Source organism: Grammomys surdaster, unplaced genomic scaffold, assembly GCF_004785775.1.
Source record: "Grammomys surdaster isolate TR1022 unplaced genomic scaffold, NIH_TR_1.0 126313, whole genome shotgun sequence".
NCBI lineage: Eukaryota > Metazoa > Chordata > Mammalia > Rodentia > Muridae > Grammomys > Grammomys surdaster.
In genome coordinates this window covers 3,051,334-3,076,051 of record NW_021621113.1, presented here as the reverse complement: position 1 = coordinate 3,076,051, position 24,718 = coordinate 3,051,334, and the positions used below count along the sequence as shown (strand labels likewise).

At 47.1% G+C, this 24,718-nt stretch overlaps 1 protein-coding gene across 1 annotated transcript in view; it reads right to left on the bottom strand.

Annotated features, from left to right (window-relative positions):
- Window positions 1–14,794, bottom strand: part of Spocd1 (SPOC domain containing 1) — a 27,026-nt gene extending 12,232 nt beyond the window's left edge. The window contains exon 1 of the mRNA XM_028760004.1: window positions 14,354–14,794. Coding sequence (XP_028615837.1) covers window positions 14,354–14,794 — 441 coding nt within the window. The remainder of the gene's footprint in view (window positions 1–14,353) is intronic.
- Between the last annotated feature and the right edge of the window lie 9,924 nt (window positions 14,795–24,718).

The following is a 24,718-nucleotide window of genomic DNA, read 5'->3' as shown; positions in this document are numbered from 1 at the left end:
ACACACTCATACCCACATACATACACACTCATACACACATACACACACATATGCACAAACTCACACACACATACACACACTCATACACACATCCATGTATACACACACACACATACTCACGTGCACACATGCAGATTCACAATTTAAAGAGCAAGAGAGTCTGGCGAGATGGCTCGGGGGTTAGGAGTACTGATGTTCTTGCGGAGGACTGGGGTTCAGTTCCCAGTACCCACATTAAGCAACTCACCAAACCACCCTTGTCAGGGGATCTGACACCCTTTCCCAGCTCCACAGGCACCTGCATGCATGGGATGCACTCAGGTCCACATATAGACATATACATCTTTAAAAAATAAAAGAATATAATTTTAAAAATCAAAGTGGAAAAGTAATGGCCTGCAAGAACATTAAAATGGTCTGCTACTGTTCTCTGAATGCCCTCCACGATGCCCAGATGAGCAACCAATCCTGTCTTTAACACATCTTACACAACAGGAGACTGAGGCATGGAGACTGGCTAATTAGGTAGCAAACCAAAGAGCTGACATTTAAGCCCAGCCAGCCTGATTCTAGAAGGTGCTACCTTCAGCCATCATGACACAGCAGTCACTAAATGACACCATGCCTGTGAAGGGGACAGACACTTAGCCAAACAGCTGGCTCCCCAGTGTCTATAAGGAAAAGCAGAAGACAGTGGGATATTATTTTTAAGGTGTTCAAATAAAGCAATCATGGCCAGCCACTGTAGATCAGGGCAAAATCTTTTTTGAGAATACAATAAAAAAAGACACGGCAGAGAAAAACAGAAGTTACCCTTCTTGATAATTGCATGTTACTCAGTAAACAAAATGTACTTAAGGCAAAATGAACCAAAAAGACAAAAAAAAATGCAAAATGCTAAAGGATGAACCTTAGTTGGAAGGAAAAACAAATTATCCCACACAGGAAAGATGAGTTGTGGTGAGAAACTTTGAGCCAGGAAAAAGAAAACTACCGTGTTCGCCGGGCGGTGGTGGCGCACGCCTTTAATCCCAGCACTTGGGAGGCAGAGGCAGGCGGATTTCTGAGTTCGAGGCCAGCCTGGTCTACAGAGTGAGAGTGAGTTCCAGGACAGTCAGGGCTACACAGAGAAACCCTGTCTCGAAAAACCAACCAAACAAACAAAAAAAAAAAAAAAAAAAAAAAAAAAAAAAAAAAAAAAAAAAAAAAAGAAAACTACCGTGTTGAACCTAAACATTGTCTAGAATCGCGACAGTGTGTAATTTGGGGGATTAAAAACATAAGAAAGGACCAATTTACTGGATAACAATGGCACACAAATTGGGAAGGAGCGTGCTAGGAATTAAAACATCCCAAGACCCTTGTTCCATTCCGGGGAAGATGTATCCTTGGGCAAGTGAATTATTCGTGTTAAAATCCCCAGGAAAGCCAGTGAACCGGTCCAAGCAAGACACAGCAAAATAGAACAGATGCAGACAAACCAGCAGTTACAAGAATGCACTCGAGCCTGCATGCAGTCTCAGAAGCTGAGGTAGGAGGATCATGAGTTAGAGGCGTGCTTGGGCTGTCTACTAAAGTCATATCTCAAATGAAAAGAACTAAAACATAAATGAATTAGTATTCCAGACAACTATACAAATGATCAGGTTTTTAGTTATTTATTCACTGATTAAGGAAAAAGAATGTTTATTTGCTCCACTTCAAGGAGTTGCAGGGGACAAAAAAAGAAAAAAGAAAAAAGAAAATCCTGTTATAAAAAATAAACGCCGTTTCTAAAATATAATGAGGCGAAGAGACAAAAATGGGGTGATGTGAGATTGGTCATACGCCAACCACAACGAAAGACTGCAGCGGAATAAACAGCGAAGAACCAGAGGCTTCAGAGCCAGACGAACACCATTCCAAAGACTTCACAACTCAGCGAGACTCGGGTCTACCACAGAGCTACAGCTCGGAACTTATAAGCATCCAATAACATAATCTCAAAAGCTAGGAAGCAAAAGTTGACAGAGCTACAAGAAAAAGACAAATTCACTATCACAACAGGCCCGTGTCTCTGAGTCAAGCTGACAAGACAATCAGTGGGAATAAAAAAGCTTTGGCAAAACAAATAGCCAGTCGCTTTATCCTTCGCAGATAACGCTGCCCCAACGACCTCCAAACACACATTCTTTTCAAGTATACATGTAACATACATGAATGTACTGCACAGCCTGAGCAATAAACCAAAGGTTAGCACATCCCAAAAGGTTAGTATTCTTTACTTCATGAATGTTTGCTGGCTGGTAAGTGAAATGTGTGTGCCTGGTGTTTAAGGTGGCTAGAGAGGGTGCAGGACCCCTGGAACTAGTGTTAAGAGGTAGCTGTGAGCCCCCCTCATGTGGGTGTTGAAAACTGAACTGGGAGCCTCTGCAAAAGCGGCAACTACTCTTAATATTAAACCATCCATGGAGGTTTGAATGCGAAGCTTCCCCCCCCACCCCCGCCCATAGGATCATATGCTTGACCTGTTTGGAAGGATTAGAAGGCGTGGTCTTGTTGGAGGAGGTGTGTCAGTGTCAAAAAGCCATTGTGAAATATTCATGCCAATAAGCCAATGAATCTATAAATGCAGATAACATGGACACATATCTAGAAAAATACAACTCAAAAAAACTGGCTCAAACTGCAATAAACTGAGATGGATATGAGAAGCGGGCTCCCCTCTTCCTGAAGTACAGGGCAGGTGTGAAGCACCGGTAAGGAGCTATTAAAATCTGTCCAAGTCAGCCAGGCATGGTGGTACATACCTCTGATCCCAGCACTCAGGAGGCAGAGGCAGATGGATCTTGTGAGTTCAAAACCAGCCTGGTCTACAGAGTGAATTCTAGGACAACCAGGGCTATGCAGAGAAACCCTGTCTCAAAAAGCAAACAAACAAACAAACAAATCTATCCAAGTCACTGTCGGTGTCAGTGATATGCTAAAGGGGGTTGTTTTAATTTTATTACATTTATTTATTTAGTAGAGAGGGCATGCTGTGGACATGGTGGGCCTGTGTGTACTCTCTTCTTCTGCCATTTGGATGTCAGAAATCAAATTCAGGTCCCTCAGGTTTGGTAGCAGGCACCTTGACTTTCAAAGCCACCTCACTGGCTCCATAGCCTATAAGTCCATCCTGTAAGAGTAGTACACAAATTCGGAAGTTCACTGTCTAGTTGACAAGATACTGGTGGTAAAGTAACCTGACTCTCTAGTTAACAGCTACTGGGGCTCTGGCTCGCTGCCCTGAGCAAACCATCAGTCCAACAGGCAGCCTAACTGCCTTACATCAGGACCAGAATGCCCCATAAGTGTCTTTTAAAAAAAAAAATGCAGGATGGTCTGCAGAAAGCTCAGCAGAGAAGAGCACTGAGGGCTGGAGAGATGGCTCAGCGGTTAAGAGCACCAACTGCTCTTCCAGAGATCCTGAGTTCAAGTCCCAGCACCCACATGGTGGCTCACACCCATCTGCAATGGGATCTGACGCCCTCTTCTGGTGTGTCTGAAGAGAGCAGTGGTATACTCATATACATAAAATAAACAAGTAAACATAAAAAGATAAAGAAAAGGGTACTAAATGCTCTTTCAGAGGACCCACAGGGAGGCTCACAACAACCTGCTACTTCAGTTCCGGGGAATCTGATGTTCTCTTCCAGACTCTGTGGACATCATGCATGCCCATGGTACACAGACATATATGCAAGCAAAACACCATGCACATAAGAAATGAAAATGAATAAATCTTTAAAACAAACTGTGCCAGCTCCCTGCCTAGGCTCTGAAGGCACAGCCTCTATCAGATGCTACTACCACCACGGATCCCAGTGAGCTCAGCCTTTGACAGCAGCCAGGGTTATAGCCTGCAACTATTTCCACCTAGGCTTGTCTGGAAGTTGCAAAACCATTTGCAAGCAAGGGCTGAGGAATCCCAGGTTTTTAGGTCCCTCCATAAATTATCACCTTATAGGACAAAGGGTTTCAATACCTGAGGCCAGCAGGAGAACCCAAGACAAAAGGTACCTTGCTGTGGCCCTGCCTGCCTACTGCCTCCTTCAGTGCTACCAGGGACCAGCACTTGGCCCACCATTTCTATCTGTGTTGAAGGAAAGAGCAACCAGCTAGCTGACTCAGAACACACCTACAACATAGGATCCCCCCATCCACAGGGAGGAGGCATCCACATCTCCTGAAGAAATATCATTCCAAGGGGTGTGGCCTTTTTTTTTTCTTAAACCAATACTCTATTCCCACAATGTTCAAAAATCAAATAATTCCGACCTCATAGAAATTACTCCAGAAGACAGTACAACCCACAGATCAGTCATTTCGGGATAGTTAACTCGTCAACCGAAATGCAAAAAAAAAAAAAAAAGTTACGAGCAAATTATTAATAAGAACTTAGCAAATAGGAAGAATACACAGAAAAAAAAAACCCACCAGGACATTATCAAGTCGGGTTTGTTTCACCAAGGCAAGATCGGCTTAATATTTAAAAACTCATTAACTCTACTACATTAATAAATTAGGAGGTGAAAATCATATGATTACCTCCCCAAATGCACTGTGCATTCAGAATAATTAGCAATCCAATCCGGGGACAGAAGAAAGCCTCCCCAGCATGCTAAAGAACATCAATAAGAAAACGCTGGGACAGGAAACTCTGAACAATGTCAATTAACGCTCACAAGTCAGAGCTTCCCACAACCAACTTTATCCAGGGTTATATTGTTATATTAATGTAGCAGGTAAGGACGTGCGTGCGTGCGTGCGTGCGTGTGTGTGTGTGTGTGTGTGTGTGTGTGTCTGTGTGAGACAAAGGACTGTAAGGAAATGACACAACTGCCATTTGTCCACATGGAACTGTGTCTATAGAACACAGCAACTGCCTAACAGATAAATTATACGAATCAGTAAGTTCAGCAAGATTCCTACATACAAAATCAATAAGCAAAAATCAATCTTTTTTTTTTTAATATGCCAGCAACAGCCAGACACTGCAGTTTTTAAAGTCACCACATTAGAAAGGCACGAAAAATGTCAAGTAGTACGAGCGGTTGCTGTGAGCCTTCGGATGGGAAGACCACCCCATCCCCTGGGAAATGACATGAGCCCCAGAACCTCTGATCCAGACACCATCTTGGAGGGTCCACAGGGAACAGAAAGAGAGGGAGTTAGCCCACCTGCAGCCCAGCTGTACTGAGGAACACTGAGAGTGTGTTCTGAGCACACTTCTTGGAGGCCCGTGCTGAGGTCTCCCAAGTTACAGGAAGAACCGCCCTAAATGTGAGCAGGACCATCCCACTGGCTGGGAGCCTAGACATACCAAATGAGAAAGAGGTCTGTAGCAAGGGAGACCACTCAGCTTCTTGGTCACTGACTCTGCCCCACCCTGTCCTCCCTGTGGTGATGGACTAGAACCTCTGAAAGCACTCGCCAGAATAAATCCTCCATGGGGTGGTTCTTCCCCAGGATTTTCACAGCCGTAGAAAAACACACACAGGGCCAGGCAGTGGTGGTATGGGCCTTTAATCTCAGCACTCAGGAGGCAGAGTTCAAGGCCAGCCTGGTCTACAGAGCAAGTTGTAGGACAGCCAGAGGTATGGAGAGGAACCCTGTCTCAAAAAAGAAACAAACACCACACAGAAGGACCATGTTTAACTATGGACCAGGAATGCAATAAATTATAGAATAAACAACCTCATTTCTTCAGCTTCTGGGAAAAGAAACAAAACACAAGAGACGGGGGAGCTTGTGGTTTAAGAGAAACATGAAAGACTTGTCAACCACTTAAAATGGGCAGACTTCATTTGGATCCAACATTAAAAGGTAAGCTATAAAAATAAATCAAGAGTTAGACATGGTGGCACATACCTTTATCCTAGCACTTGGGAGGCAGAGGCATGTGGAGTATGAGTTTGAGGCCAGCCTGGTCTACACAGGGAGATCCTATCTCAAAAAAAAAAAAAAGTTACACACACACACACATACCTCTCAAAGAGATTCACTTGCCTCTGCCTCCCAAGTGCTGGGATTAAAGGCACACATCACCATCATCTGGATTGAATGAGTATTTAATTGTTAAACTATCAAGGAATTGTTGCCATATTGAAAGGAAGGTGACACTTGGCTAAAGTGGAGTGGGAGAACAGGGACTTCATCTCAGAAATTACTTTCTGTAAGGAGTTGCACAGAGAACACAGCTAGTAACAAAGACTGTGTCCCCTGATCAAACTCTATCCAGGTTCCTGCAAGGGTTCTTCTCACCCAGTTCTCAAACTCATGTCTATAAGGACTTAAAAGCTCAACACCACCCCCTAAGACGGCCCTAGACTTAAATCACCTGCCTGAGGAAACCCACTGGAGACCCTCAAGTCCACTGCCAATATCTGCACACAGGGCCAGTCTCCCAGACTTGATATTTGTCCTCTAGAAGAAAAATTAGTCTGCTGACATTTACACCAACCAACCCTTTAGGATTTTTACTTCCCTGACCAAGTCCTTGCCTGCCCTGTCCCTGTTCTTTAAAATGCACAATTGTTTCTGTACAGAAAGGAGCTGAGAGAGTTCAGTGGCGGCGGCAATGAAGGCACTCGGGAGGCAGGGACAGGCAGATCTCTGAATTCAGGGCCAACCTGATCTACAGAGCAAGTTTCAGGACAGCCAGGGCTGCACAGAGAAACCCTGTCTCAAAAAGCCAAAAAAAAAAAAAAAAAAGAGGAAGGAGGAGGAGGAGGAGGAAGAGGAGGAAGGAGAAGAAGAGGAGGAGGAAGAAGAGGAGGAAGAGGGGAGAAGGAGGGGAGGAAGGAAGGAAGGAAGGAAGGAAGGAAGGAAGGAAGGAGGATAGATGGATGGATGTGGTTACCAGGGTCTAGAGGTAAGCAGGAATAGGAACAGGGAATTACTGTCTGATAGGTGGATTCAATTGCAGGGTGTGTGTGTGTGTGTGTAGTGTGTACACTAAGTGTCACTGACCTATACACTTAAAAACTGATTAGGACCCAAATTTTATGTTATGTGTATTTTACACAATAAAAATTTTTAGAATTTCTTTCACCAACAGATACTGTAAGAAAAGCAAAATTATAGGCTAGAGAGACTTTGGCTCAGTGGTGAAGAATGCTTGCTATCCTCATAGAGGACCGGAGTTCAGTTCTCAGCACTCACGTGGTGGCTCACAATCTCCTGTAACGCTAGCTCCCGGGGATATGATGCCTTCTTCTGGTCTCCAAGGTACTCACTCTCGTGCACAAACTCACACACAGATACACACACATCCACAATAACAATAAAACACAACTGGAAAGGAATAGTATCCAAAATATATAAAGAATTCCTATGAGTTCATAAGATGTTAACATATAGATATACATATGTCTATGATTATGTATGTGTATATACTCATGTGTGTATGTGTATATATACATATAATATATACATCCATGTATATTGGACAAAGTTTTAACAGGGGTGGCTAAAATAGATGAAAAGTTTCTTATATTAAAGAATTAACATGAAGGCAAAATCAAGACCACAGAGACATGCTATCTATATCGACTTTGGCAAAAATCAAAAGCTGGCTGGGCAGTGGTGGCGCACGCCTTTAATCCCAGCACTTGGGAGGCAGAGGCAGGTGGATTTCTGAGTTCGAGGCCAGCCTGGTCTACAGAGTGAGTTCCAGGACAGCCAGGGCTACACAGAGAAACCCTGTCTCGAAAAATCTAAAAAAAAAAAAAAATCAAAAGCTGATAGCATCAAGTGTGGACAAAGATGTGAAATAGAACACACTTAGTGCTGGTGGGGTGCACACTGCTTTAGTAACTCTACGGTCACACCACCCCAACATACCTGACCTCCGTCACCGTGGTGAGCACCTGGCACTGAAGATATGCATGCCCTATAATCTAGAAATCCACCTCCAGAGGTTGACCTCTGGAGATATTCTTGGTCAACTATGTCAAAGAACATATGCTAAACTGTTCATAGCATCTCCATGTGTAATAGCAAAAAACAAACAACAACAAACACTACAAAGTCCCATATGCTGTAAATATATCTGTGGCACATGAATGCAGTGGGTACCTGCTGCCAGCATTTAGGATCTATGCAATCAGGAGAATGTTACTACGTCTTTTTGTGCCTCAGTTTTTCTATCAGCAAAATGGGGATAATACCAGCAAAAATCAACCTCCTCAGATTTGAGGTCCATGGCATCAAGAGTGAGCATCATCACCTCAGACATTGTTGGCTCCTGCCTCAGAAGATCTCCCTCATGTCAAGCTCTCTCTACCAATGCTCGTTGGTGCCTGCCTCGGAAGGTCTCCCTCCTGGCATACACCTCTACACTTCCTCCAACCAATGCTGTCTCTGCTGATCTTTCACACTCTTCCCTGATCCCACTCTACCCCTGTAACACGTCCAGCTGCCCCAGCCTCCCCTCTTCCCAGCATACTCCTCCTACCTCCTGTGTTTGCTGAGCATCTATTTCCCTTGTCCAGACCCACCCAGCTCAGACAGCCGGGCCCTCTGCCCTACTCCATCGTCTGGGCATCCACGGTCTGCCGAACTTCAGCTTTCTGATTACCCTGTCTGTGCCCCTTCCAGACTGGGAGATCCAGGTAGGAACCCTCCCCGCCTCCTGCTCTGCTCCAAGCATCCCACAAATTACAACAAAGTCCCATAGACATCTGACCCTCTTACCCAGGCCTCTGGCAGCCTCTGGACTTGCACGGCTCCTCCCCCTCCAGCCATGTGAAGTTGACTGAGTCAATGACCTCTGAAAGCCAATTTTCTTCTATCAGCTGGACAGAGATATTAATGTTGACTTCCATGCTCTTATGGGGATTAAATGAGATGATGTGTGTGAAACTCCTGCTTGAGCAAATAAATTCTCTAGTCAAAAAAAAAAAAAAAAAGCTAGGGACGGAGGTGTGGCTTTGCCAGTGGAGTGTTTGCCTTCCTTCTGTGAAGCCTTGGGCTCAGTCGCCACCACCTCACGGGGTAGACTTGGTAACACAGGACAGCATGCTCGGCACATGGGAAGTAGGAGCAGGAGGCTCAGAAGTGCAAAGTCATCCTTAGCTCCACAGTGAGGTCGGGGCGGCTTAGAGACCCTGTATCACAAACACACACACAGCTGAACTGAGGAGGGGAGAGAGAAAGCGGTTGTTTGGTCCTTTTCAGTTCGGGGAATTGAACCCAGGGCCTTGTGCATGCTAGTCAAGTACTCTACCCCTGAGCTACACTCCCAGACAAAGCGCTATTCTTAGGTCACCCACTGGGAACATTCTCTCCTCCCTCCCAGCCTCCTGACACTTGGCAGCTGTGGGCTGCACCTTGTTCCTGGGTGTCTGGGTCAGGCCAGAGGAGCTATGACGGCATCCCCAGGGAAGAGGGCAAACTTGCAGGGCCACCCTCCCCATCCTCCTACTCCATCCCCAGAGAAGCTCCTGACCTCTCTGAGTACTGCAGAACTCAAGATGAAGGAAGGGTGGCATCTTCACCCTTCCCCCGCCAAGACTCCCAGTTTTAAGGTAGAATACAACATGCTAAGCTCTCCTGTTAGAGCTGGGTGGTCCTCGGGCTGAGTGGATGCTGTCTATTTCACAGAGGAGACAAATACGACTCAGAGAGGAAAAGCTCTGCCTGAAGTCTTTGTGTACCTAGAACCTGACCTTGAACTCTGCAGTCTGGCTCTACTTCCACTCAGGCAGCCTCCAGCAAAAAGTTGTGGGGTCCCCCAAGGGCTCTGGCAGATGACTAGCTGGGCTCAGTGCCCATGCTTGCCCACACCCCACTAGGCTTGTCTTCAACCACCCACTGCCCGTCCCTGTCACAACCCAGCCCCAATTCTTCTCCTGCAGCTGGCACCGGTTTCCATGGAAACGGGTTGTTTGGGCAGCTGTGGGATGGTAGGCTGAGCTGCAGTATCCAGAATGATGCTCAGAGCGACACGCAATCGTGGGTTGCATCCAGCCAAGCCAGGCAGGAAACCTGGTTACGACACAGCACTCCGACAAGCCCCCCACCCCCGAAAACGTTGTGACCCTAAGAACCCCAACCCTAGCGTTTGATCCAAGGAAGTTGTCTGAAGTGGGGAGAAGCCAGATGTACCAGAAACCTCTCCACAGCATCCCTGCCTGCACAACAAAACTGCGTAGTTCTTGTCACAAGCATCGAATTAAATGGCAAATGTGTCAGCACAGTGACTCCTCACCAACCCCCCCCCCCCCCCACGGGGGAAGGATTATTAACACCCGCGTGACATCCCGGAAGGTGAAGGCACTTGCTTGGGTCATCAGGCAAAGTGAGGCTGAATGACAGCTCTCAGAACCCTCCAATGGCTGAAAACAAGGAAAGGAAGCCCCGGCTCATCCGCTCATCACTGCGCCCACAGCCGTGACAAATACAGCTAGACACAGCTCTGACGCAGGGTCAGGAAAGGCAGAACTTCTGCAGAACCATGTGCACCAACCTGGAAAGACCTCCAAATGGTACAGAGCCTGAGAGGCCGAGCAGCCCGGCACCACGCCGTGCAGTCTGACAGCCTGTTCACACACGCAAAGGCCAAGAGCAGACACTCACATCTCTACAGACACTCACGAAGGGAGCCTGAAGGGCTCAGGCCTCAAACAGTTGTTACTTCCCAACGAATGGTAGTCTCAAAGGCATCCAAAGAAGCTTCTTGCTCTACTAAAAAAATTATGATTTTTTTGTGTGGTGTGTGTATGTGTGGGTGGGTGTGCGCACACGCAGGGGTGAGCATCCATGCAGCTGCAAAGGCCAGAGGAAGGAGCAAAATGTCTCCCTCTATCACCTTCACCTTATTTTCTGAGACAAGGTACCTCACTGAACTTGGAGGTAGGCTGACAGGCTGCTGCCAGCTAGCCCCAGTGAGCCTCCTGTCTCCATCCCCCACAGCAATTGGGAGACACATGCATACTGGTCCATGCTCCTCCTCCTCCTCCTCCTCCTCCTCCTCCTCCTCCTCCTCCTCCTCTTCTTCTTCTTCTAAAGATTCATTTATTTTATGTATATGAGTACATTGTTTCTATCTTCAGACACACCAGAAGAGGGCATCAGATCCCATTACAGATGGTTGTGAGCCACCATGTGGTTGCTGGGAATTGAACTCAGGACCTCTGGAAGAGCAGTCAGTGCTCTTAACTGTTGAGCCATCTCTCCAGCCCCCATGCTCAGCTTCTTACTCAGATCTCATGCTTTTGCAGGACCCCTCACCTGCTGAGCCATTTCTCCAGCTCTGGGTTCTGAAGCAGAAACTTCTAGTTTCTTTGGAAAGTTAGTTATGTCAAATGATGTTTTGCTGGGCACACAGATGAAAAGATGTCTTGCTAAAGCAAACACGTGAAAGAATGTTTCCTTGAAGCAGACGCTTGATGGAGTGGAAGTATGACTCCACAGATAGTGGGGGACAAGCACTGAGCATTGGTTTGGTTGGCTCTGCCTTGCTATGTGGCCACTGACAGACGCTCACCCAAGAACTGCTTTGCTCCTGAGGTTCCTGCAACCATTTGCCTCTTCAACAGCCTCACCTCAGGCAGGTTGCTGAGCCAAACCTTAACGGTTCCTTCAGGATTGAACAACAGCTGCTGGTTCATGCCTGGTGTCAGTCTGCGGAGAGGACTGGTCTGCAACTGCTGAACCGTATTTGCTGTTTGCTACAGGACTGAACTGCTGCCCAAGAAGATGGAGCTCACCCACAAAGAACTATTGCTGAACAGGTCCACTTCCCCCATACCCTAATAACTTTTCTCTTCCACTACCTCTGCTGGGTGGTGGGCTAGAGGAGAGGTTAAACCCTTATTAAAAGTAGGTTGTGGGCTGGCCTTATTAAAAGTAGGTTGTGGGCTCGAGAGATGGCTCAGTGGTTAAGAGCACTGACTTTTTCCAAAGGTTGTTTAAGGATGACTTTAAACTCCTGATCTTCCTCCTTCCACCTCCCAAGCACTGGGATCAGAGATGTACCCACTGCACCCTACGTATGCAGTGCTCCCAATATCCAACCTAGAGCTTTGTGTATGGGAGACCCTGCCAACTGGGCTAAGTCTTACCCTAACTGGAAAATATTTTAAATATCAAAGGAAAAATAAAATATAATACAATTATGCCAGTTTTGGGTAAGACGTGTGTAGGAAAAAGATTTGAGAAAGGCTTGTTCTGAACACAGACAGGAGACGGCGCTAGATGCTGCAGTGTGAAGAGTTTTCATCTCCTTATTATCTTCTTTTTTGTTGTGGTTGTTGTTTTGTTTTTGTTGTTGGTTTTTTGTTTGTTTTGTTTTGTTTATTTGTTTATTGAGACAGGGTTTCTCTGTGTAGCCCTGGCTGTCCTGGAACTCACTCTGTAGACCAGGCTGGCCTCGAACTCACCCGAGATCCACCTGCCTCTGCCTCTGTAGTGCTGGGATTAAAGGCGTGAGCCACCACCCCTGGCTCCTCTTTAGTTTCTAAGACAAATTAAAATTACCTTTGAAATTAAAGATGGCGAGTTGGGGGCCTGGAGAGATGGCTAAGAGATTACACATGTTTTTTACTCTTCCAGGGAACCGGAGTTCGGTTCCCAGCACCCACTTCAAAGTTCACAACCACCTGTAGACCCAGCTTCAGAATCCAATGCCCTCTTCTGGCTTACTCTGACTACTGCACTCACAAACATACACAGACACATATGCAAAGTAAATAATAAAACAAGTCTAAACAACAACCAAGCATAGCAGTGGTTTTGAGCCAGGTGTAGTGACACGTGCCTGCAATCTCACCATCCAAAGGTGAAGGTTAAAGGGTCAGGAATTCAGGCCAGACTTGGCTACATAGGAAGTTTGAGACTATCCTGGGCTGACCCACCATCTCAACAAAAGCCAAAATATAGATGCTTGCGAGAACAATACCATAGAGTTGGGATGGAATTATCGCACAAATAAGGATAAATGCACAGGCAGCTCATTGTCTCCTGTCTCAATGTTACTAATGAGTTCTTTGACCCTGACTGGTCATTTTACCTCTTAGAGCCTCTGTGACCAAATCAGTGCAATGGGTATACCACCAGTGTCTACCTCAGAGGTTGTTACAAAGATCTCAGATAACACACTCAGCACCCAGCATGTTGAACAAGCTAGCCGGTGACATCGAACGCACAAGTACACAAGACAAACTACCTGGGTTTGGGACCTGGCTGTCATTTCCTTTTCTATGCTTCAGATAATTATATCAAAAGCACCTAGCACATAATACATGCTCAATAAATATAAAAACCAATTGAGTATGTGGGATAAATAAGTATCATCTTCCAACCCTGCTTGTAGACATTAGATATGATTATTAACAAGGTTAGTATCATAATTAAACAGACAATGAGTGCAAAGAGAAATAGTGACTAGAGAGAACATGGCTAAGCCCCGACTCCATCCCCATGTGAACCCGGGGAAGTCTGTTAATTCCCCTGAGCCTCAGTTTCCCCATCTAGTAAAGTGGGGTAATTCCTGTCTTGCGGGACTATTACTACGACTATGAAAAAAGCAAACATAATAGGAAATGGAGTGATTTCCCTCCCCTCTTATGCTGGACGCATTATTTCATGTCCTGTCTCATCACCCCATTAAAGAGGGATGTGTGTGTCCTTTTTATTTCAGACAGGATCTCACTAGGAAGTCCTGGCTGGCCTGGAACTCGCTCTGTAGACCAGAATGACTTCAAATTCACAGAGATCCACCTTTGGCCTGCCTCTACCTCAGACTACTGGAATCAAAGGTGTTTGTAATCTCACACAGCTTGTTGTATATATTATCAATTTCTTATTAAATAAGAGAAAAGTTATTACAGAATAGTGGGAGCCAATTCCTCTAGGAAGCAGGCTCTAGCAAGATTAGAACCCAGGACTTGCTGCCTCTAACAGATAATGGGCCTTCACAGAAACTCAGGAATGTAGTTGATTTTTCCTTTCCTGACTCCAGAATTTCAACTTACAGAATCTGGGAAGCTGGGCTTAGTAAGCACACATCTGTAGTCCCAGAGACTAAGAACCAGCAGCATTAGAATCAAAAGGTCAAAGCTACTGTAGGCTACAGCGAGTTCAAAACCAGCCTAGGCAACTTAGTGAGATCCCTATATCAAAATAAAAGGGGTTTAGGGGCTATAGTTGAGTCAGAGAGTGTCTGCTTAGTGAGCATGAGCCTTTGGGTTCAGTTCCAAGCAAACCAAACAGAACAAGTACAAGAGAAGATGCTTACTAAGAGACGCTGACATTTACCTCTGTCAAGTTCCATGCCCTGGAGGAGACAAGTGGGAGCCATCCCATCCTAAACTCGGCTTCGACTTACCAGTCTGGGGCAATCATTTTTCCTGGGTTCCTCTGGGTGATTCTGGCTAGAGTCATCTGAACTTGCCCAAGGCTGCTTCTTCACATGTGTAGGGCTTCTCTGCTCCAGGGGTGCATCATTGAGCCCACCCAAGGGTTCTGGGGAGCTGGCCCGGGAATCAGCTGAAGCAGTAAGTTCTTGCTCCAGCTCCATCCTGGACCCTGGCTGGGCCTTGTCGTCTGACCCCTCTGTTTCAGGTGGAGTGCCAGGGCTGCCAACCACAAATGCAGGCTGCGCTTTCTGCTGCTCTGTAGAATCCCCAGTCAGCATCTCTGGGTAGAGTGCTGGACTCTGGGGAGGATCCTGGGTGACTAGACTAAGGGGCTCACCATCAAAGAGCCCTGGGAATTCAAAAAGGTGATCGAGGCTGTCTGGCGGAACCACATCCTTAGAAAAGAACATGTTCTCAACCTCAGCTTCTGGAGCACATTGTGCCCAACTGCCACCTGGCTCTCCAGGCTCAAGGTCCTTAGAGCAAAGAAGCCTTTGGGGACCTGCCAAGGCCTCTGGAGAAGCACTCTCCGGAGGGTCTTGTGTTTGCTTGCAGTCCCCATCAGGTGTCTGACCAAGCCTCAGGGAAAAGCCTGACTCCTCTTCCTCCTCCTCCTCCTCCTCCTCCTCTTCCTCCTCCTCCTCCTCCTTCTCTTCCTCCTCCTCCTCCTTTTCCTCCTCCTCCTTTTCCTCCTCCTCGGGACAGATGACACACTGGCCCTTTTCACTGAGCCCCTCTTTGGTGAGTATAGGGACTCTTCCATCACCCTCTGGGGAACGTATTCCTTCGGCAGTGGTGGCTTGTCTAAGGCTAGGGCTGCTGACCCCTTCCATCTCTGCTGGCCCCTCTGTACAGACCAATACTGTATTTGGGATGTCCAGTGATGTATCACAAAGACTTCTGGAGCTTCTGGTAGCCAAGAAATCACAGAGTTCTGGAACCTAGAAAAGGTCCTATGTCCACCAGCCCTGGACAAAAGCTGGTCAACAGGCCTATGTGGAAAAGAGGGCGGTCTCAAGGAAAGCCTCACTGAGCAGTCCTCCCTAGCTGGCAACCTCACCTCCTAGAAATGCTCCCCTTCCGGGCCCCGCCCATCTCTGCCCGCCCCGCGGAAGGGAAGCTGTCTAGATAGGGCCAGTCCCTCTGAGCTTTCCCAGAGCTTTTACTTAAATAGAATAGGGTAAAAGTCACTACTTATCACTGACACTGTGAAATGAGGTATCTCGCTTCATCCTAGCTGATTCAGAGACTGCCCAAGAGCACAGAGAGAGCAGAAAAGAGGAGATTCTCTTAGAAATGCAAAGCCCAGCTCTACTCCACACGGAGCAGAAACCCCACTCCTATAGACCACATCCTGAATCAAGCCAGTCTCTGAACGCCCTAGGATCTCAGGCCTAAAACTCCAACTGCTTACTCCTGAGATGCTACAACTCCTTCTCCTTCTACTCTTGGGGGACAGAGGGTGAGGAAAGGAGCATGTGATGCGGGGGAGATGGTCCTTGATCCCTGACCGGTATGGGGGTGGGAGGCGGGGCCTGGTGGTGCACAGCAATGGCTCCCTAGGGTTGCTGGCGTTCTTGTCCAGCAGGAGGCGCTCGCTCCTTGCCGAGGGCTTCTGGGTGGAAGTGCCAATCATTCTGCCTCCACGCGACGGAGTGGGGCGTGGTGAGGGGTGCGTGGGCGGGGCGTGGTGAGGGGTGCGTGGGCAGAGCAGTCCCAGGCCCCCTGGATGCTGAAAGCTGCCTGAGAACGTAAACAGAGTGGAGGAGGTGCCTGAAACCCCTGGGGATTGTTAAACTCAAATCTGATTATTTTTCCTAATTAGATATTTTAATATTGTCTGGAATACAATATATCTAGACACATGTGTGCCTTCTAGTCCAATAGAACGTCTAGAAACAGAAAAGTTTAAACTTCCTCTCATTTCTCAACCCTCTACTCTGGGGAACTTTGGGGTTTTTCTTTGTGGTCTATTTAGTTTGCCTGATTTCATAACTGTGGGTGACACTTCCATGCCCATAGCACTTGGTTCTTAAATTTTAAAAACCAAGTGATATGGTACTTAATAATTCTTTAATTTATTAGTAATAGTTATTTATATTTATTATTAATAGTATAATTAGTTGTTGATTATATATTATAATTTATGATTAATTAAATAGTTATTGATCCCGCATGCGATGATTTTATTTACTATTTTCCCCCTCCACCAAGTTTTTAGTTTTTGTATATTTTTTAATTTTTGCATTTATTGGGCATAGTGGCCCACACCTTTAATCCTAGCCCTCAGGAGGCAGAGGCAGGTGAATCTCTGTGAGTTAGAGGTCAACCTGAGGCTATATAGTAGGTTCCAAGACAGCCAAAGCTACTTAGTTGAAGAAGAAGAGGAGGGCTGAGGGGGAGGGGGAAGAAAGAAAGAAAGGAAGAGAAAAGAAAAATGTGAAGGCTACCCAGGATAGTCCTCTGCCTTCGAGTTCAGAGGCCAGCCTGGATGTATAAGACCCTATCCCGAATTAAATAGATATGAACAAATAAAATACCAGTTGCAAGGGATTCTGGGAAGCCACCTCCACCTCCCTTCTTCTGAAGAGAACAGGAAGGCATACTGAAATGTGAGAACAGAAGCAATATTTGAAAATATCTTTCATCTAATTGATATATCAATTTCTTTCTCTCTCTTATGGATTTTGGCTTGATTTGTTTTGGTTCTTTGAGACAGGGCCTCATAAATCTCAGGCTGGCCTAGAAATCAGAAAGTAGCCAATGGTAACCTTAATCTTCTAACTTCCAGGATGCTGGGATCACAGGTGTGGATCCGCACTACGGTTTATGCAGTGCTAGGGATGGAGCTGGGGTTTCAAGCATGCTGGGCAAGCTCTCTGCCCACTGAGCCACATCTCCAGTCCTCAGTGTTTTAAATATTGTCATGGGTTAAAAATACCCCATGTCAATCTCACATTACTATTGTGGATTTATGTGTCTAAATTCCTACTTTAGATATTTCTAAGCCATTTTTTAGAAGCATTCAAAAAATACTTTTTGTTAAAGTATGGAACCTAAGGATAATGTTTGTCCTAAAAGCTTATTTATTTCAGTGTAATTTCTAGCTTGGAAAAGAAAAGGTGCAAATGTATATATTTCTAGACGCTCCATGCACGCCTTGCCTGCCCTCCTGCTTATTTACACTGTGTGTTATCAAGGAACATTCCTTACAGCTCAGCAGCCAGCCACAGTGTAGGGCTGTCTGCTCAGCTCTGAATCCCCTGTGACCTTTGGGTCTCAGGCTCCAGCTTGGACACCAGAGTGCCCTTGGATCTGTCATCTCCTGTTCTAAAATGTCCTAGTCATTCCTTGTTTCTCATGACCTTGGCAGTTTTTGAGGGGTACCCATATTCCTGTAGAGTGTTTACCAGCTGAGGTTTCTCTAATGGCTTCTTCCTGCATTCAGGCGTTTTTCCGAGTGTCACTGAGGGGAAGTGTCTTCTGTCACGTCCTACTGGGGCAGGTGATAGCTACCAGTGACATTAACCTTCATCACAAATAGAGTGTTTTCCAGACTTGGCCACAGCCAAGTTGCTATTTTAAGAGTCTTAAGATGGACAGAGGTAGTATTTTCAAAGGCTGTTTCAAAGTGGCATTCTGTGACATCAAACAGGAAAACAATGCAGGGCCTGGCGGAAGGCTCCTGCTGCCGGCTCCTCCCAACATTCTGCCTTTGCTTTCTGTATTTTCCTTGTTCCACAATTAATATATACAATGTGAAATCTATCTATCTATTGAGAAAAGAGTGTCTCTATGTAGCCCTGATTGTACTAAACTCACCATGTAGACCAGGCTGTTCTTAAACTCTCAAAGACCTACCTAGCTCCGCTTCCTTCGTGCTGGGATTAAATTTCTTTTTTCTTTTCTTCTGCTTTTGTTAAGATTTACTTTATTTATGCTCGGCAGTGTTGGCCCACACCTTTGACCCCAACCCTCGGGAGGCAGAGGCAGGTGGATCTCTGAGAGTTTGAAGCCAGTCTGGTCTACAGAATGAGTTCTAGGACAGAGAAACCTTGTCTCAAAAAAAAAAAAAAAGAAAGAAAGAATTTTTGCTTTATTTTTAAATATGAGTCTTTGTGTGTTTGTGTGTTCACTTGCCACGTATATGTGTGTCTGCATGTGTGTGTGTCTGTGTATCTGTGTCTGTGTGTGCACAGATCATGTGTATCTGCATGTATCTGTCTGTCTCTGTGTGTGTACCTGTGCATGTGCATGTGAGCCTGTGTGTGTGTGTGTGTGTGTGTGTGTGTGTGTGTGTGTTCCTCCAGAAGCCTTAAAAATGCCAGATCCCCTGGAGCTGGAATTATAGGCAGGTAGGAACTGCCAGATGTGGGTGCTGGGAATTGAACCCAGGTCCTCTGAAAGAACTGCTTAAACTAGAGGGAGCTGAGGGAGGATGACCCTGACACCAGAGGCCACTACCAGGTAGAAATGATGAAGGCTCCACTCTCCGGAAACCCAACTATGTTCCCAGGGGCTGTGCCAGTTTGCATTCTATCAGCAGTAAGCATGCAGCCTCGGCAACAGCTGGGGTCTTCTCTCTTTCTCCCTCTCCCTCTTCCTCTGTCCCCCCCCCCCTCTTTCTCCTCTCTCTTTCTTTCTCTCCTCTCCTCCTCTCTCTCTCTCTCTCTCTCTCTCTCTCTCTCTCTCTCTCTCTCTCTCTCCTTCCCTCACAACCCCTCTTTCTCTTTCTACTTCCCTCTCTCCTCTCTCCTGTCATAAACACATCTCACTTTTTTTTTCTGTATTTCTTTTAAATTTAAAAGTAGAACTCATAAAGATCTGCCTGCCTCTGCCTCCCAAGGGCTGGGATTTAAGGTGAGCACCACCACACCCAGCTTACAGAAGTAGAAATAAATTTTATGTTTCCGAGTATTTTCTATTACATAACAATTGTGGCATTAGGGCCTGGAAATAAAAGGCTAAGAAAGGGCTTGTGAGGCTCTGGGTTATCTGAGGCTGTAGAAGGAGGAGCTGGGCAGGGATGGAAGGTTGAACCGTCAGAGAACTGAGGGAGAGTGTGTAAAACTGGGTGCCACAGATAGGAGAAAGCTAAAGGCTTGAGGGATGAGAGAAACGTCAACAGATGACCTCCAGGAAACAGGACAGAATTCCCACCCAAAGGAGGGAGTCCTAGCGCACGTTCTATTGCTGTGAAGAGATGTCAACGTCATGACCAAGACAGTTCAACTGAGGGCTTGCTTATGGTTTCAGAGGTTTAGTCCATTATCGTTATCATTGTGGCCGTGAGCATGGCAGCACACGCGGCACTGGAGCTGAGAGCTACATCATGATACACCGGCAGAGAGAGAGGGACTGACTGAGCCTGGGGCTGGGCCGGGGCCTGGGTGTGAGCTTCTGAAACCTCAAAGCCCAGCCCAAGTGCCATACTTCCTCCAACAAGACCATGCATCTATGAGCCTCTGGGGATCATTCTTAATCTGACCACTACAGGAAGCAAGCAGGGATGAGGGTGGGACGGGCATGCTCTCAGGCTCTTGCTGACGGATGCGTTCATAGTGGCCAAGCTCATGAACTAGAAAACCAAAAAACAGACCAAGAAGCCCCCAACCAGAGGCTCTGTGTCCCAAGGCTCAGACATAACTCAACCCAGGAACTTCTGAGGTTAACGAGTGGCACTGTCCTTCTGACCCCTTGAGGACTCTTGTAGACACAGTTGTGCACTCAGGGTCACACCTACTGCCACCGGAAGGTGCCAATCCCATAACTACAAATCACCCATTGAAGGATGGCACTGTCCTCACCCATTGAAGATGTTACACGCACATGGCTGCACCTGAGTTCTTGAACTCTTTGTGCCTCTGGGTCACAGTAGCTGGTGACACAGTCAGGGGCCTAGGAGCCTCATTCTGCAGGGACACTGACAGCCACAGCTAACAGAGGATGCGGCTGCTGCTGGTGGCTACGTGTGTTTAGGTGGCCCTTTTCTAAGATGGCTAGGTGCTGCTGGCACCCTGACCAAGGCTGCCAGTGGACACAGGACATCACTGTTGATGCTGACCTAGGTCACCTGGTCAGCTTTCTCCACTAAACAGGTTCTTCTCCCTTTCCCTCCCCCCCCCCCCCACTGTGAACTAAGACAGGGAGGGAAGGTCATTGTGCAAGCACAGTCTTCTACATGGGGGATCTGTGTCCCACCTCCTCACAGGTTCGGAAACTCCATCAGTCATTTGGAATGTCACAGGTTGAGTTCTACCCCAATTCCTTGATTACATCATTCAGGGGTTTATCTCAGTGTGGGCTTGGTGATGTTTTATCTATGGATCGTAAATTCAATAGTACTTTATTTTGTGTTGGAAATAATCCAGTTTGGGGACTGGAGGGAGAGCTCGGTTGACGCAGTATTTGCCTAGTATGCATGAGGCTTTGAGTTTGCTTTCTAGCACTAGGGAAATCGGTGATGGTGATACATGCTTGCAAATCCAGCGCTTTGCCAGGGAGGCAGGAGGAGGCTTAGGCATTCAAGGTCACCTTCAGTCACATAGTAAGTTTGAGACCGGCTTGAGTTATGTGAATTCTGTTTCAAAGACAATACAAATGGGGCTGGAGATATAGCAAAACTGTTAAGAGCACTGGCTTCTCTTCCAAAGGTCCCGAGTTCAATTCCCAGTAAGCACATGGTGGCTCACAACTGTCTGTAATGGGATCTGATGCCGCTTTCTGATGTGCAGGAAGCCACGGCGCTCATATACATAAAACACACAAACAAATAAAAATTTAAAAGCAGAGCAAAAATCGTGTTTGGGCCTCTTTGACATTTGTACACAGTAGTGTGTGTGCGTGTGTGTGTGTGTGTGTGTGTGATTGTGAGGGTGACCGTTGATGTCACCCTCATGTTGAATGCAGTTAAGAAAAAGACTGATTCCCCTTTATTCACTTGCAGGTTTGCTACGAGGTCTGATTCCTGACCCCTGGCTACACCCCTGTAGTGGAAACTTGAGACTCTGCCCTTTCCCCTCTGCCTCACCCCTGCAGAAATAGCATCTTTCCTCCATCTCAGCCCAGGGAACTTCGTGGTGAGAGAACCTAGCTGCCACCCTCTGAGGGTGTGAACAAGCTTATTTAAAGGACCATAGGAGAGCTGGGGGTGTGGCTTACTCGGTAGAGTGCTCTCTGTCATCTCTGGAGCCTGCTGTGTCCCCAATCCTGGATGTCTCTCCCTTGAGAACATCAGTCACATGCTCTCTCAGTTGACAAGGCAGCATTTTCAGATCATCTGATTAGAGTCCTACGGTGGTGATCAGAACATCACTAATCTCTCATGGCCTCAGTTTCCTCATCTGAAAGAGAGACAACAAGGTTAAAACGGCTGATATTGGCTGAGCACCTGATCTGGGACTCACATGATGTCTCTGGAAAGCTCCTAACAGGACACACAGTGCACACCGCAAGTAGTTAATAAACTACTTGTGAGCTGGAGAGATGGCTCAGCGGTTAAGAGCACTGACTGCTCTCCCGGAGGTCATGAGTTCAAATCCCAGCAACCACATGGTGGCTCACAACAATCCGTAATGAGATCTGATGTCCTCTTCTGATGTGTCTGAAGACCACTACAGTGTACTAACATATAATAAATAAATAAAAACCTTTGGGCCAGCCGGGCGGTGGTGGCGCACGCCTTTAATCCCAGCACTTGGGAGGCAGAGGCAGGCGAATTTCTGAGTTCGAGGCCAGCCTGGTCTACAGAGTGAGTTCCAGGACAGCCAGAACTACACAGAGAAACCCTGTCTCGAAAAAAAAAAAAAAAAAAAAAAACCTTTGGGCCAGAGTGAGAGGGAGAAGGGAGGGTGGGAAACAAGATTCTAAAAAAATAAATAAATAAAAATAAATAAACTTCGGTTGTTGTCATTCCCCGAAGTTGAGACTTCTCTGGAGTCTTTCCCTCAAATCCCAGCTCCACCCACAATCCACATAAAGTGCAGACATGACAGTTTCCTATGTTTACGATCTTCTGCGTACACCTGTGTCTGAGTATTTGTGTGACTGTGTGTGCCCATTCCTGGAGAGGAGTCAGTGTCTTCCTCTCACTGACAGCTCCCCAATTCAGCTAGACTCACTGACCAGTGAGCTCCAGGGATCTTCCCATCTCTGCCCCCCAGCCCTGGGATTGTAGGTGCACACTGCATCTCTTAGCTTTTCCATGGGTGCCGAGGATCTGAACTCAGTCCTCGGGCTTGCACAGTGAGTGCTCTACCAGAAGCTGTCTCCCGGGACTTGTCATCAAGGTCTTCCTCCATCTTATCTGGCCTGTGCTCTCAGTTCTCCAATCTCAGTAGGCTGTTTCCTGACCCCATGTATGCTGGCACATCCGACCTTTACCTTTGGTGCACTCTCCTGCCTCACACCACCAGGCTTCCTCCATCTGGGGACTCCCAAGGTTCAGAAAGGTCAGTTGGAAACCCTTCCCAGCTAGCCAGTGTCCCCTCCTGTGTGACAACATCTTCTAAGAATCCTGCCTAGTCACTGACCAGACTGCCACTAGCCAGGGCCTATTTCATCAGAGTAGCTACGAGGACTACAGGACAGGGACACGGAGGCCACGGGCCTGAGGAGTAGGATTTGCATTTGGATCACGGCTCAGTGTATAAGCTACCAGGCCTCCTCAACCCTTCGAGCCCCACTTTCCTTCTGATTGTGCAGTGATAGTGACTACACAAGAGTGTGCCGCTTGGAGCCGACAGTCCAGTGAGACACCACATGATGCCCTGCACAGGAAGTGCTTAATAAATGATCCTCTTGCTCTCAGTATCGGGCAGCCAGGAGGCTCTGGCTCCACCAGGCTCCATTTATTGATGGATTTGAGGCTAAAAATAGAGCTGCAGCCCCCGGGAGCGGGTCCTTCTGAAGCCTGGCATCACTCTCCACACCCTTGGTGCTACAACCAGAAGGAGGAGACTCTTTTTCCTGTAGAGATTTGTAGGATGACTCTAGCCTCTCTCTCAGCCTGCATACAGAGGCCAGATGGCCCAAGGGGACAAGCTTTCAGGGCGAGGAGACTGTCACCCACATGCTGGCTTCTGCCCAGCTCTGCCGTGAACTAGCTGTGTGACCTTGAACAGAGGCCTTCCCTTCCCAGAGGATGGGTACAGCTTCCAGCTGCAGACACTGAGAGTGTTCAGAATGGCTGACAGTCACAGAGGCCTTGAGGCCAACAGGGCAGGTGCGCGTACCCCTTCTCTTATGCTCGGCCTCTGTCTTTGAAATGGGCACTGGAGCCCTGACATGCAAAGCGCTTCGATGACTCGCTGTGCCCACCCCTAGATAGCTGTAACTCCTGAGGTGAGTTTTCTAGCAGCCTGCCCCTCCATCCGAGGGCATAGGAGCAGAGACAGAAATTTATTTTGGCTGTTTGTAGCTATTGATCCACCAGCCTTGGGAAATGCAGAGAAATATATCCGACAGAGGAAAAAAAAAAAAAGCTTTGCTTCTCGGGCTGCTAACAGGCTGCGGGCCTGTGGATAAACCTGTTTGTGCGATTCCCTAACTCCCTCCTGGTTATTTTATCCCCCAGGATATGATTCCATTAAAGCAGATCCAGAATGGTGGGCGAGGCCCCTGTTATCTCTCCACAGCCTGTTATCTCCCTGTTATCTCTCATCAGCACAGTGATTTCAAGGGTACAAGTCTGGCTCCCAGGGACACTGAGCCAGTCTGTTCTGAGACATGCATAGAGCTGACAGCTCCAGCCCAGGGTCACAGCCTTGAATTGACACTACTTGTCCTTTTTTTCCTGGGACAGGTCCGTGAGGCTTCAAACCATAGCCCCTCATTCACAACCCTTGACAAAAAGACTTGTTCTGCCCACCCAGCATGAGAGAAGGGAGATCCAATGATCAACTTTGTGAGCAACCCCTGAGAGACAGAGTGTCCACACAGCAGCACCGGGGTGGGGAGCTGGACTGAGCATCCCAGGAGAGTGTCTACCCGGGAGCACCGGGGTGGGAGCACCTGTTCTCTGTATTCTAGTGGGTTTGGGTTCTGTGGGTAGGACCAGGCTCTTAGCCTCTCAACCCCTGAGTTCCTCTGAACATCTAAATAGATGCTTTCTCTCTTCGCACACGCCTGCTTGAAAGCAGCTGGTTTATGTATTGGGAACGTTAGAGTAACAGGCCGTAGATGCAGCTTTGGAGAGGGTCTCTCCAAGTCACACACAGCAGGGACCCATGAGAGAGCCACTGCTGATTCTAGAACAGAGATGCCAGTATGTCATCATAACCAAAACATCTACTGGAGGAGTCTAGGTTACATGCCTGCATGCAGCTGCAAGGGGG